This window comes from Geotrypetes seraphini, chromosome 2 (genome assembly GCF_902459505.1).
Source record: "Geotrypetes seraphini chromosome 2, aGeoSer1.1, whole genome shotgun sequence".
Classification (NCBI taxonomy): Eukaryota; Metazoa; Chordata; class Amphibia; order Gymnophiona; family Dermophiidae; genus Geotrypetes; species Geotrypetes seraphini.
Window position 1 is genome coordinate 273311707 of NC_047085.1, and position 15700 is coordinate 273327406.

The following is a 15700-nucleotide window of genomic DNA, read 5'->3' on the forward strand; positions in this document are numbered from 1 at the left end:
TGGAACGCGCTTCCGGAGAATGTGATAGGCCAGAACTCTGTACAGGGGTTCAAGGAGGGTTTGGATAGGTTCCTAGAGGATAAGGGGATAGAGGGGTACAGATATAACTTGAGGTAGGTTACAGAAGTGGTCAGAAACCACTTCACAGGTCGCAGACCTGATGGGCCGCCGCGGGAGCGGACCGCTGAGCGAGATGGACCTTGGTCTGACCCAGTGGAGGCAACTTCTTATGTTCTTATGTTCTTAACCCCTTTGACTTCTTACACTAGCTGAATAGATTGAATAGGTCTATAAATATTTGTGCCAGTTTAAGCTAGTTACAATTGTTGCTCTATGAATCCAAAATGACCTGCTTATGCATGTGTTTAATATATGGAAGAATGTATATATATGTTCATATAGACTCATATGTGTATGTGTGTAATTATTTTTTCTATTTGCTTAGGTTGCTGTTAGTAACTCCTTGCCTTCTGGAAAATAGGAGTGAAATCAATGATACATGAGTACCACCTGATAACACAGAAGAAGTGGCATTTTGGATTAACAGGAAAAAATGACACACATTCTTCAAGAAGGAAATTACAAAATAAAATAAAACTTCTCTTTTCATCATTTACTTCATATCCTGTTTAAATATCTATTGTGGCCTTGCTTTTACAAAACAGTAGCCTAAAAGACTTTGTAGGCATGTGGCTTGGGCATAAAATAAAAATGTCCTCCCACCAGAAGAAATCCCTGAGCTTTGACCTAAGGCTACAGGTTTTCTTTGGCACAGCATTCCTCTTCAGGATTGCCCTAGTCTTCTATGGAGTATATCAGGATAGGACTATGTTGGTGAAATATACAGATGTGGACTACCATGTGTTTACTGATGCAGCCAGATTCATAACAAAGGTAAGCTTCTGTCATTAATTTTGTTCATGGGTTTCTCGTAGGGAAGGGAACATCAGTGGTAATGTGTAAATGATAGTAACATAGTAGATGACGGCAGATAAAGACCCGAATGGTCCATCCAGTCTGCCCAACCTGATTCAATTTAAATTTTTTTTTTTTTTTTTTTTTTTTTTTCTTCTTAGCTATTTCTGGGCAAGAATCCAAAGTTTTACCCGGTACTATGCTTGGGTTCCAACTGCCGAAATCTCTGTTAAGACTTACTCCAGCCCATCTACACCCTCCCAGCCATTGAAGCCCTCCCCTGCCCATCCTCCACCAAACGGCCATACACAGACACAGACCGTGCAAGTCTTCCCAGTAACTGGCCTTAGTTCAATATTTAATATTATTTTCTGATTCTAAATCTTCTGTGTTCATCCCACGCTTCTTTGAACTCAGTCACAGTTTTACTCTCCACCACCTCTCTCGGGAGCGCATTCCAGGCATCCACCACCCTCTCCGTAAAATAGAATTTCCTAACATTGCCCCTGAATCTACCACCCCTCAACCTCAAATTATGTCCTCTGGTTTTACCATTTTCCTTTCTCTGGAAAAGATTTTGTTCTACGTTAATACCCTTTAAGTATTTGAACGTCTGAATCATATCTCCCCTTTCTCTCCTTTCCTCTAGGGTATACATATTCAGTGCTTCCAGTCTCTCCTCATACGTCTTCTGGCGCAAGCCTCCTATCATTTTCGTCGCCCTCCTCTGGACCGCCTCAAGTCTTCTTACGTCTTTCGCCAGATACGGTCTCCAAAACTGAACACAATACTCCAAGTGGGGCCTCACCAATGACCTGTACAGGGGCATCAACACCTTCTTCCTTCTACTGACTACGCCTCTCTTTATACAGCCCAGAATCCTTCTGGCAGCAGCCACTGCTTTGTCACACTGTTTTTTCGCCTTTAGATCTTCGGACACTATCACCCCAAGGTCCCTCTCCCTGTCCGTGCATATCAGCTTCTCTCCTCCCAGCATATACAGTTCCTTCCTATTATTAATCCCCAAATGCATTACTCTGCATTTCTTTGCATTGAATTTTAGTTGCCAGGCATTAGACCATTCCTCTAACTTTTGCAGATCCTTTTTCATATTCTCCACTCCCTCTTCGGTGTCTACTCTGTTACAAATCTTGGTATCATCTGCAAAAAGGCACACTTTTCCTTCTAACCCTTCAGCAATGTCACTTACATACATATTGAACAGGATCGGCCCCAGCACCGAACCCTGAGGGACTCCACTACTCACCTTTCCTTCCTCCGAGCGACTTCCATTAACCACCACCCTCTGGCATCTGTCCGACAGCCAGTTTCTAACCCAGTTCACCACTTTGGGTCCTAACTTCAGCCTTTCAAGTTTGATCAACAGCCTCCTATGAGGAACCGTTTAAAAGGCTTTGCTGAAATCTAAGTAAATTACATCTAGCATATGTCCTCGATCCAGCTCTCTGGTCACCCAATCAAAAAATTCAATCAGGTTCGTTTGGCACGATTTACCTTTTGTAAAGCCATGTTGCCTCGGATCCTGTAACCCATTAGATTCAAGGAAATACACTATCCTTTCTTTCAGCAACACTTCCATTATTTTTCCAACAACTGAAGTGAGGCTCACCGGCCTGTAGTTTCCTGCTTCATCCCTGTGACCACTTTTATAAATAGGGACCACATCCGCTCTCCTCCAATCCCCAGGAATCACTCCCGTCTCCAGAGATTTGTTGAACAAGTCTTTAATAGAACTCGCCAGAACCTCTCTGAGCTCCCTTAGTATCCTGGGATGGATCCCATCTGGTCCCATCGCTTTGTCCACCTTCAGTTTTTCAAGTTGCTCATAAACACCCTCCTCCGTGAACGGCGCAGAATCTACTCCATTTTCTCGTGTAACTTTGCCAGACAATCTCGGTCCTTCTCCAGGATTTTCTTCTGTGAACACAGAACAGAAGTATTTGTTTAGCACATTTGCTTTCTCCTCATCACTCTCCACATATTTGTTCCCAGCATCTTTTAGCCTAGCAATTCCATTTTTTATCTTCCTCCTTTCACTAATATATCTGAAAAAATTTTTATCTCCCTTTTTTACATTTTTAGCCATTTGTTCTTCCGCCTGTGCCTTCGCCAAACGTATCTCTCTCTTGGCTTCTTTCAGTTTCACCCTGTAGTCCTTTCTGCTCTCCTCTTCTTGGGGTTTTTTATATTTCATGAACGCCAACTCTTTCGCCTTTATTTTCTCAGCCACTAGGTTGGAGAACCATATCGGCTTCCTTTTTCTCTTGTTTTTATTGATTTTCTTCACATAAAGGTCCGTAGCCATTTTTATCGCTCCTTTCAGCTTAGACCACTGTGTCTTTCCACTTCTCTTATATCCTCCCATCCTAACAGCTCTTTCTTCAGGTACTTTCCCATTGCATTAAAGTCCGTACGTTTGAAATCTAGGACTTTAAGTATCGTGCGGCCGCTCTCCACTTTAGCCGTTATATCAAACCAAACCGTTTGATGATCGCTACTACCCAGGTGAGCACCCACTCGAACATTAGAGATACTCTCTCCATTTGTGAGGACCAGATCCAATATCGCTTTTTCCCTTGTGGGTTCCGTCACCATTTGTCTGAGCAGAGCCTCTTGAAAGGCATCCACAATCTCCCTACTTCTTTCCGATTCCGCAGACTGAACATTCCAGTCCGCATCCGGCAGGTTGAAATCTCCCAACAGCAGAACCTCCTCTTTCCTTCCAAACTTTTGGATATCCACAATCAGATCCTTATCAATTTGCTGCGATTGAGTCGGAGGTCTGTAGACTATACCCACGTAGATAGAAGTTCCATCTTCTCTTTTCAGAGCAATCCATATCGCTTCTTCCTCTCCCCAGGTCCCTTGCATTTCGGTCGCTTGGATATTGATCTTTACATAGAGAGCTACTCCTCCACCTTTATGACCATCTCTGTCCTTCCTAAAAAGATTATATCCCGGTATGTTTGCATCCCATCCATGTGATTCAGTGAACCATGTCTCTGTGATAGCAACAATATCTAGATCTGCCTCTAATATCAGGGCTTGCAGATCATGAACTTTGTTGCTTAGACTGCGAGCATTTGTGGTCATCGCTTTCCAGCTATTTTTCAGCGATAATCTCCTTTTTTGTATTGATTTTTGTGTCGTTTCACTTTCCGTTGCAATACTAAGAAATGAGTTGCTGATATTGCTTATGTTGCAGCCTTTACTACTATCACATCTTTTCTTTTGCCGGGGGTGGTCTCTATAATTGTCCTTCGTACATACACCACCCCCACCTTCTAGTTTAAATGCCTAGAAACATATTGTCTAAATTTCTCTGCAAGGTTTCTTTTTCCTGCTGTAGTAATATGTAGCCCATCAGTGCAATATAGCTTCTTGTCCTTCCATGTATTTCCCCATCCTCCTATGTACCTGATGCCTTGTTCCTCTTCCTTTTGGGTCTGTGTAATTTTAAAATATATATGATATTTAGCCTTTCTGATTAATTAATTGTGAATAATAGCACAAAGATGGTGACTTCAAAGGGCAGTTGCCTCAGTGCTTGATTACATCACTAGGGTATTCGCCAGAGACAAGCAAGGGATATGCAGGCACACTTGTCAGTGCCCTCCCCTAACTATAGTAAGCTTACTGAGCATATGCAGGAACCCTAGACCTCGAGGCCCTTCCCCTCCTCCGGTCAGTGTTTTTTTTTTCTGAACCACTCCTGTTCAGTTGCAGCTCTCCCCTTCACTTTCCTCAGAGAAAATTTTTTTTTTTTTTAAGTTAGACCAGGACTTCAAGCTCTTCAGTTCTTTTAGTCAGACTTATTCCTTACTGTAAAAATAAAATAAAAAGAGAAGACTTCAACGAATGCTACCAAGTATAAGCGCCATTGATAAAAGAGTGGGAGTGTGTGGCGCAGGGGTTAGAGCTACAGCCTCAGCACCCTGATGCTGTGGGTTCAAATCCCCTGCTGCTCCTTGTGACCCTGGACAAGTCACTTAATCCCCTCATTGCCCCAGTACACTAGATAGAGTTTGAGCCCACCGGGACAGATATGGAAATACGATAAAGTTCCTGAATGTAAACCACTTAGAATATAAGTGGTATATAAATAATTAAATAAATAAATATTCTTTTCGACGACTAAGCTGTCCTTTAAAAAACTTTTTTGCTATTAAATGCAGCGGCTGTTAAGACCAAGAAGATTCCCACCTGATTGCATGGTTACCGGGCCCTTCTTCGATGAAACTTCGAGCCGGAACAGAAAAAACCAGCGAAGCTCAATACATTATCTTCAGCTCCCTCCCCTCAGGGCCCTGCCTCGGCACCAGCGGGAGAGGGAAATGCCATACCACCACAGCTGTCATAGAAGAAAAATTTCAGCACCGGTGGCACCGCAAATATTAGACCTTAGAAACATAGAATATGACGGCAGAAAAGGGCCTACGGCCCAACAAGTCTGCCCACTCAAATAACCCTCCCCTCTAAGTTCCTCTTTGAAGTGAGCCCACGTGTTGATCCCATTTTATCTTAAAATCAGTCACGTTACTGGCCTCAACTACCTGAAGTGGAAGATTATTCCAACGGTCGACCACTCTTTCGGTGAAGAAGTACTTCCTAGTGTCATCATGGAATCTCCCTCCCCTGATTTTCAGCGGATGCCCCCTTATCGCCGTAGGGCCTGTAAGGAAGAAGATATCTTCTTCCACCTCAATGCAGCCATTAACGTATTTGAACGTCTCTATCATGTCACCCCTCTCTCTGCGTTCCTCGAGAGAGTAAAGGTGCAACCTACCTAGTCGTTCTTCATAAGGGACATCCTTGAGCCCTGAGACCATCTTGGTGGCCAATCGTTGAACCGATTCCATTCTTAGCACATCCTTCCGATAGTGTGGCCTCCAAAACTGTACACAGTACTCCAGATGTGGTCTCACCATGGACCTGTACAGCGGCATCACCACCTCGGGCCTTCGGCTGACAAAGCTTCTCCGGATCCAACCCAGCATTTGTCTAGCTTTAGATGAGGCTTTCTCCAATTGATTGGCTACCTTCATATCTTCACTAATGATTACTCCCAGGTCTCGTTCTGCCACAGTTCTGGTTAAGGTCTCACCATTCAGAGTGTAGGTTCTGCATGGGTTTCTGCCACCAAGGTGCATTATCTTACACTTTTTGGCATTGAAATTCAGCTGCCAAAGAGTAGACCAGTGTTCCAGAACAAGTATGTCCTGTGTCATAGCGTCGGGCAAGGTATCTCCGCCCACTATGTTGCACAATTTAGCATCATCGGCAAATAATGCAATTTTCCCCCAAAGTCCCTGAGGCAGATCTTGTATGAAGATATTAAATAGGATTGGGCCCAGGACCGAGCCCTGCGGTACTCCACTGTGCACTTCCGACTTTTCAGAGGGGGTACCGTTTACCACCACCCTCTGATGTCTACCACTGAGCCAGTCTTTAACCCATGCAGTTAATATTTCTCCTAGCCCCAATGAACTCATCTTGTTCAAAAGTCTACGGTGTGGGACGCTGTCAAAAGCCTTGCTGAAGTCCAGATACAACACATCCAGGGACTCTCCTTTATCCAGTTCTTTTGTTACCCCGTCGAAGAAGCTGATCAAGTTGGATTGGCAGGATCTCCCCTTAGTAAATCCATGCTGGTGTGGATCCCTCAGTCTCTCGTCATCCATAACCGTGTCTAATTTGTGTTTAATCAATGTTTCCATAAGCTTGCACACTATTGACGTGAGACTTACCGGTCTGTAATTTGCAGTGTCTAACTTGCAACCCATTTTTGTGGAGCGGAATGACATTAGCTGTTTTCCAGTCTAGTGGAACTTTTCCCGTGCCCAGGGAAAGATTGAAGAGCGCGGCTAATGGTTCTGCCAGGACATCTCTCAATTCCCTAAGCACTCTGGGGTGCAAATTATCTGGTCCCATGGCTTTATGCACTTTGAGCCTTGACAATTCTTGGTAGATGTTGCTGGTGGAAAATTCAAAATTCCTGAACGGGTCTTCTGAGCTCTCTCTTGTTTGTAGCTGTGGGCCGGATCCTGGTGCCTCACAGGTAAATACTGAGCAGAAGTATTTGTTCAGTAGGTCGGCTTTATCAGGGTCCGATTCTGCAAAGTTGCCGTCAGGTTTCCTTAGGCGCACTATCCCGTCTGTATTCATCTTTCTATCACTAACATACCTGAAGAAGGATTTATCCCCTTTTTTAATATTCCTAGCTAAATCTTCTTCCATCCTGAGTTTGGCGTATCTGACTGCCGTTTTGACAGTTCTAGATTTTTCTAGATAAGCTTCTTTGTCTTCTGGTCGATGTGATAGTTTGTGGGATACAAATGCTCTTTTCTTCTGTTTTATGAGTTCTGAGATCTCTGCAGAGAACCATTGGGGTTTGTTATTTCTCCGCCGTTTACTCATAGACCTTATAAAAAGGTTGGTTGCCTCCTGTAGGGTAGATTTTAAAGCTGACCACATGACCTCCACATCATCTGTTGTGTCTTGGGTTTGCAGCGCCTCATAGACAAAATTTCCCATGCTCTCGAAGTCAGTGCCCTTAAAGTTAAGGACCTTCGTTGACGTGTTCGACCTCGTGGATCCCTTCCTGAGTTGAAACCACACCATTTTGTGGTCGCTGGAGGCCAATGCCTCGCCTACCGAAACCTCTGTGACGCTATCTCCATTGGTGAGTATCAGGTCGAGAATCGCCTGATCCCTGGTGGGCTCCAGAACCATCTGTTTGAGTCTTGCCCCCCGTATAGATGTTAGCAGCTTTCTGCTGCTGCTGGTTGTGGCTGAAATCTTGTTCCAGTTTACATCTGGCATGTTGAAATCTCCTAACAGTACAGTGTCTCCACGCAGAGTGAAGGTCTCAATGTCTTCAATTAATTCTTTGTCTATGTCGTCCTGTTGTTTAGGAGGCCTGTATACAATGCCTAGATATAGGCATTTGCCACTTCCCCTGGCAAGGTTCACCCAGAGGGACCCCCCGTATACCTGACACCTGTGATTCTGGTAACTTTGATTTCTTCCTTGATATATAGTGCCACTCCTCCGTTCTTACCTTCTCTGTCTCTGCGGAGTAAGCTATAACCTGGTATAGCCATATCCCATCCATGGGAATCTGTGAACCAAGTTTCAGATATTGCCACCACATCTAGGTCAGCACTCCTCATTTCCGTCTCTAATTCCAATATTTTATTGCCTAAACTGCGGGCATTGATGTACATAGCCTTCCATACTTCGTGTATGCCCAGTCTGTGCGAAGATTTTCCCGCTTGACTCAGTATTCCCTTTAATTCCCTGTTTGAGTTAGTTCGTCCCTTCTGAGTAGGTATGTCCCCTGCGGTAGTGACTGCGGAGTAAGTACTTACCTCAGATTCAGTAATGGAGTATTTACTTACCATACCAGGATGGTTACTTACCTTACCAGGATGAGAAAAGGTTCCCTCCCCCAACTCACCTAGTTTAAAGCCCTTTGTAGTAGGTGAGCCAGTCGTCTACCGAAGACATTCTTCCCTCTTCTGGTTAGGTGGAGCCCATCCGATCCCTGTAGTCCCTGTAGTGCCTCTCCATGGTCCAGGAAGCCGAAGTTCATCTCCCTGCACCATCCATGTAGCCATTCATTTGTCTTCTGGATGCGATCTTCCCTGGTTCTCCCCTTACCTCTCACTGGAAGGATGGAGGAGAAGACCACCTGTGCTCCCATCTGCTTCAGCTTCTCACCCAGGGCTCTAAAGTCTTCGGGTATCTTCTCCGGGGTGTTCCTGGCGGTGTCGTTCGTCCCGACGTGGATGAGAAGCTTAGGATAGTAGTCTTGGGGCTTGACTAGTCTCCCTAGGCTTGTGGTTACATCCCTGATTCTGGCTCCTGGCAGACAACAAACCTCTCTTGAAAGTAGATCCGGTCTGCATATTGGTCCCTCTGTGCCTCGCAGCATTGAGTCCCCAATGACTACCACTCTGCGCTTCTTCTGAGGGAGCTGGTCCATTGCCCCTGGAGCCTGAGCCATCTTCTGGAAATTCTCTTGAAAATCATCCTGAAAGTCAGTGGCTGGTTCTATCTGTAGAAGCTGGAACCTGTTCTTTAGGGTGATCTATGGGGTTGATGTGAGGCTTCTCTGATTGCTTGAAGTAGGGGTAGGTCTTTTGTATTTGCTTGTAGAGGTGACCAGTTGCCAGGAGTTGACGTCTCCAACCTCTTCTTGTACCCCAGCTGTTACTTCCAACGTTGCGAATCTGGTCGGTTTGGGTGTCATGTTTTCTTGCGCATGCTCAGAGACTTGGGACATCTCCTGGATGACACCATCGATGTATGCCTCATCTTTCCTGATGCTTCTGAGACGCTTCACCTCCTCCCTTAGGCTCATCAATTCTTGCATGATGTCTCCGTCAGTCTGTTGCTGGTCGACCGTCTCCGTCTGTACTGAGACTGAAGTCATCTGCTGTGGAATAGCTTCGGTCTGCACAGAGACCTCTGTCATCTGTCGTGGGTAGTCTTCTGTCTGCATGCAAGCTGTGATTGTCCTCTGGCTTTCTTCGGTGACTGGGACGCTGGTCTTCATTGCAATCTTGTTGCTTCTTGTTCTTCCTGCCATTTATCAGCTTTTCACTTGCTGAGTGTTGGTCTTGGTCTGCCTGCTAGTTGATTTGCTTTTGGACTCCTAGTTGGCTGATATGTGTAGTTGTCTGCCTGTTAGTTGACTGTGTGAGTCTGTCCGATGTTTGTTAGGTGTTAGTTTGGTTGCTTCTTGCTAGTGTGTGTTTGTGTTTTCTTGTTTTGTGTGTCTTTTGCTGGTATCTGCTAGACCTGTCGCTTCTTCGTTTGTGTGTGTTAGTGACCCCTCTTGGGCCTGCTGTTGCTTTGTCTTGCTCTAGCTTAGGTTTGTGTGTGCTCTCTCCATTCACGTTAAATTCCTACCTTGCTGCCTTTCCCTGTTGTCCTTGGAGGTATCGGCTTGGCTCTTCTCAAAGTCTCTTCGCAAAGGCGCTCTCGCTAAGGCGAGCGCCTTTGCCACTTGCCTTCGCCGTGCGCCGAACGGCCGCGCGCCGTTGGCTCTCTTCTTTTTAAGGGGAAGTTTGGCTGAGTTGGAGCTGACGCGCTGGGGGTGGGCGGAGCTACCTCTCGCTGACCTCTGACTCGCTGCTCCCTCGCCGGCTGGTTTCTCTTCTCCTGCCTCCCTTGCTGCTGATTAGGCCCCTTCTCCTCTTCTCTTCGCTGCGAGCTGGGACCACGCGCCGCGGCTCTCTTCTTTTTAAGGGGAAGTTCGGCTGAGTTGGAGCTGACGCGCTGGGGGTGGGCGGAGCTACCTCTCGCTGACCCCTGACTCGCTGCTCCCTCGCCGGCTGGTTTCTCTTCTCCTTCTGCCTCCCTTGCTGCTGATTAGGCCCCTTCTCCTCTTCTTTTCGCTGAGCCGCGAGCTGGGACCACACGCCGCGGCTCTCTTCTTTTTAAGGGGAAGTTAGGCTGAGTTGGAGCTGACGCGCTGGGGGTGGGCGGAGCTACCTCTCGCTGACCCCTGACTCGCTGCTCCCTCGCCGGCTGGTTTCTCTTTTCCTTCTGCCTCCCTTGCTGCTGATTAGGCCCCTTCTCCTCAGAGCTCTGCATCGGTCCGGTGGGGGAGGAAAGTGCCGTTGTGCCTCAGCTTGCTGAAAATAAGACCCCAGCACAGGTAGCAACTTATAAAAAAAAGAGGAAGCTCCCGGACTTGCAGAGGTCAAACACATCCTCTCCTCTGGTGACAGCTTCGAGGGCACGTCCTCAGTGAAGGATGCAGGGACTCTGCCTTTAGTGTTGGAGACTTCTGAAAGAGTTCCTGCAGGCCCTGCTTTGGCCACGCGGTCCGCTAAACTACTATAACTATATCTTCCTTTGAAGTCTGGCACAGTACAGCACACAAGGACCAGCTCAAAAAAAACAAACAAACAGGTTGTCTGTCCTCCACTACTAACTCCGGAACAGGTACCTTCTAAGTGTTTTTCCCCCCTCTCTTCTCATAATTCAGGTTTTTCCTTCCACGTCTGGAAACACAGCTAAGCAGACCAAACTCCAGTCAAGGAACAAATGAGTTGCCTCTCCACCACAGCTGGACCCTAACCAGGTACCTCCTTATCACATTGCTCTCCCTACTTTGGTTCCAGAGCCACCACTTAAGGCTTTCTCAAATTTTTTCAGCTTATTGAACAGTTTATGTAGGATAGTGCTGCTGTGCATCAGCCTCCTGACCGGGCTGCACCTCTTCTGGTTCTAGAACCTCAGCACTGCCCTGACTATGTAGAACTCCTTTCCACAGACCACTTGGTAGATATCCCTCAAGAGATAGCTTGGGGACCTTGTACCCCCATATGCTCTTCTCCAGCCCTTTATCCCCCAAGGAATGGACAGACCAGGAAGATGCACTAAATGTGGACTTAGACTGACCTACACTCCCTCTTTTACAGCCAGCTATCTCAGCGGAGCACTCTTACCCAACATTTTTACAAAAGGTATCTTCTCTTTTAAGTCTAGGTCTGGACGCCACACCCACAGGTAGTAAGGATTTTTCAATCTATCCTTACCAGTACATCAGATCTGAGGCAGGACCCTGAGGGGAGGGAGCCGAGGGTTAATGTATTGAGCTTCGCCGGTAGATAATTGGCAGAAGCCTTTGTCATTATCCACAGCTTCTAAACGTCTGGAGCTCAAATACAAAGTGCAAGAAGCCCTTGGTCATGTCCTTCAACTTCCCCACTTAATAAAAACTAATTAGGATGCTTATGATATGATGACAAGAATAGCAGCAGTGGCCATAGCCGCAAAGCACATGACGTGGCTCAGGGCCTCAGTCCTTAGGGAAGATCTTTATGACAGATTGGCGGATTCTCCCTGCTTAGGAGGACAGCCTATATGGAGCAAGTGTTCATGCCACAGTTTTCTCAACTCAAAACAGATTCTTCAACCAGTTGTGAACTCTCAGCACATCCTTCGGATCAATCTCATCAATTTTGTCACCCTTCTTCTACTTATTCCTTTCGTAAAGCATATCAACATCAATTATTTCAGCAATACTATCCAAGACGTTGTTTTACTCATTTCTTTTTGGCTTGGGAGCAAATCACAACAAACCGATGGGTCCTCAGCATCACGGCTCAGGGATATCTACTAATTCTCTCAGAAATCGCCACCATCAACGTTCCTCCTCAGCACATACCTCAACTTTCAGCAGAATTGTCACTTCTTCTGCAGAACAATGCCATAGAAGAACCACCTCTGCAGATCAATCAGGGGTTTTACAAAGTTTTTCTCATCCCCAAGAAGACACAAGGACTAAGGTCAATCCTCAGTGCTTGTCTAAATAGAGAAAAATTCAGAATGCTATCTCTTCTTCCTGCAATTCTTCCCCTTCTCAAGCAGTAAGATTGGTTAGCTGCCCTAGACCTCAAGGATGCATACACTCGTATCCCCATTCATCCTTCCCACTGGTGCTTCCTACGTTTCCAGTTCCTCAACAGACAGGGGATAAGATTCTGTCTTTTGCCTATGGTCAGATCTCCGGGTGTTCACAAAGTGCCTGGCAGAAGTTGCAGCACATTTGAGAAAACAGTATCATATAGTGTTTCCTTACCTCGACAATTGGCTACTAGTGGCCCATTCCAAGGACCGTCTCCTTCTCACCATTCAAACCACAGTGCACACCTTGCAAGCCTGGGCTTCATCATCAACTTCCAGAAGTCCAAGCTAATTGCAGTTCATACCCTCATGTTCATTGGAGCACTCTTAGACGGGTTCTGCAAGGGCCTATTTTCCTCAGGAAAGACATCAAACCATAACCAACTTAGTAAGTCAAGCGAGACAATCAGCTTTCCTACCTGCTTGGATTTTCTTGCGCCTATTAGGCCACATATAATTTCTTTATAATGTCACTGGGGTACTAATAGTTAAATATTAGTGGAAGTCAGAAAAATATTAGAGTTCAAATAAAAGAACTGTCTTCTCATTCAAATTGGTAACCAAACTTCAGGATTGCAACCGTCACGTTTGAAAGTCACTCAGAGGTATAGAGTTCTTCAAGAAGAGAGTTGCGCCCTCTAGTGATGAACCAAAGTATATTTTTCAGTCGTTGCAACTTTATTAGTTCTGGTTACGCTCTAAGTTTGATTACAAAAGTAAATAAATAAATAAATGTCTTTACAGTCTTTCAAACACTTTTATGAAAATACTTTGTTTTTTCTTATCTTTACAAATCTTTTCAAATGAACATCGCTCTGTGAGAAAATTGAGAGCAGCTTGATAATTCAGTTTATAACAGGTTCGGGGTCTCTACGTGGCCCCGTTTCGATTCCTTCTTCAGGAGACCCTATTGTATGTAAATTGAAAAACCTTTTCAATGCTGATAGAATGCTTCAAGTTTGCGATGTGGTACAATCGTCAAAAGAACGCTGTCGGTGCTGTGAATTTAAACTGTCAGAGGAATCGAAACGGGGCCATGTAGAGACCCCGAACCTGTTATAAACTGAATTATCAAGCTGTTCTCAATTTTCTCACAGAGCGATGTTCATTTGAAAAGATTTGTAAAGATAAGAAAAAACAAAGTATTTTCATACAAGTGTTTGAAAGACTGTAAAGACATTTATTTATTTATTTATTTATTTACTTTTGTAATCAAACTTGGAGCGTAACCAGAACTAATAAAGTTGCAACGACTGAAAAATATACTTTGGTTCATCACTAGAGGGCGCAACTCTCTTCTTGAAGAACTCTATACCTCTGAGTGACTTTCAAACGTAACGGTTGCAATCCTGAAGTTTGGTTACCAATTTGAATGAGAAGACAGTCCTATTAGGCCACATGGCAGCCTCGATTTCATTGACACCACATACCAAGCTCCACAGACAACCATTACAGTGGCACCTGAAGTTGCACTGGAATCTATGTCTCCACTCACTGTCAAAGCTGATTCCTCTGCCTTCAAACATAAAGGATTCCCTCTTGTGGTGGATTCATTCCACCTTCCTGCAGGCAGGATGTCCGTTTCAACTTCCGCTGCCTTGCCATAACCAACGATGCTTCTAATCAAGGCTGGGGGGTACATCTCAACAACCTCAGGACTCAGGGTCAGTGATCAATAAGGAATTAACAAACGAATAGACAAAGGAGACCCCATAAACATCATATATCTAGATTTCCAAAAAGCCTTTGACAAGGTGCCCAATGAACGCCTACTCCGGAAACTGAAGAACCATGGGGTGGAACGAGACATACATAGATGAATCAGAAACTGGTTGGCGGGTAGGAAACAGAGGGTAGGAGTGAAGGGCCACTACTCGGACTGGAGGAGGGTCACGAGTGGGGTCCCGCAGGGCTCGGTGCTTGGGCCGCTGCTATTTAATATATTCATAAATGATCTAGAAACAGGGACGAAGTGCGAAATAATAAAATTTGCAGACGACACCAAACTATTTAGTGGAGCTCGGACTAAAGAGGACTGTGAAGAATTGCAAAGTGACTTGAACAAACTAGGGGAATGGGCGACGAGATGGCAGATGAAGTTCAACGTTGAGAAATGTAAAGTATTACATGTGGGAAACAGAAACCCGAGGTACAACTATACGATGGGAGGGATGTTATTAAATGAGAGTACCCAAGAAAGTGACTTGGGGGTAATGGTGGACATGACAATGAAGCCGACGGCACAGTGCGCAGCGGCCGCTAAGAAGGCAAACAGAATGCTAGGCATAATCAAGAAGGGTATTACAACCAGAACGAAAGAAATTATCCTGCCATTGTATCGGGCGATGGTGCGTCCGCATCTGGAGTACTGCGTCCAATATTGGTCGTCATACCTTAAGAAGGACATGGCATTACTCGAGAGGGTTCAGAGGAGAGCGACACGTCTGATAAAGGGAATGGAAAACTTTTCATACGCTGAGAGATTGGAGAAACTGGGTGTCTTTTCCCTGGAGAAGAGGAGACTTAGAGGGGATATGATAGAGACTTACAAGATCATGAAGGGCATAGAGAGAGTAGAGAGGGACAGATTCTTCAAACTTTCGAATAATAAAAGAACAAGAGGGCATTCAGAAAAGTTGAAAGAGGACAGATTCAAAACGAATGCTAGGAAGTTCTTCTTTACCCAACGTGTGGTGAACACCTGTAATGCGCTTCCAGACAGCGTAATAGGGCAGAGTACGGTACTGGGGTTCAAGAAAGGATTGGACAATTTCCTGCTAGAAAAGGGGATAGAGGGGTATAGATAGAGGATTACTGCACAGGTCCTGGACCTGTTGGGCCGCCGCGTGAGCTGACTGCTGGGCACGATGGACCTCAGGTCTGACCCAGCAGAGGCATTGCTTATGTTCTTAACAGTCTCTGCATATCAATCATTTAGAGCTCCGCGCAGTCTTCTATGCTCTTCTAGCCTTCTGTCTGTGGATTGCGCAAAGAAACATTCTCATTCATATGGACAATCAAGTTGACCATGTTTTATATAAACAAGGGGGGGGCTCTGGAACCCCCAAACTCTGCAGGGAAGCCTACCCTCTTTGGAACTACTCCCTGTTACTTCAAGTAGATCTTCATTCAGTCTATATTCCAGGGGAACACAATATCCTGGCAGACTCCCTTAGCAGGAAACTTAACCCTCACGAGTGGACCTTAAATCCTGCTGTCCTAACAGATATTTTCCAGCAATGGGGGAATCCCCAGGTGGATCTATTCGCTTCTCAAATCAATGCACAATGCCACCTCTTTTACTCTCTACGCCCAGCTCCACAAGCACTGGCTTTCCCAC

At 45.5% G+C, this 15700-nt stretch overlaps 1 protein-coding gene across 6 annotated transcripts in view; it reads left to right on the forward strand.

The window, feature by feature from the left end:
- Nucleotides 1–15700, forward strand: part of PIGM (phosphatidylinositol glycan anchor biosynthesis class M) — a 97104-nt gene that overhangs the window by 11944 nt on the left and 69460 nt on the right. For all 6 annotated transcript variants that reach the window (XM_033929692.1, XM_033929690.1, XM_033929694.1 and 3 more), the window contains exon 3: nucleotides 446–894. In XM_033929692.1, coding sequence (XP_033785583.1) covers nucleotides 688–894 — 207 coding nt within the window. In that variant the 5' untranslated portion in view covers nucleotides 446–687. The remainder of the gene's footprint in view (nucleotides 1–445; nucleotides 895–15700) is intronic.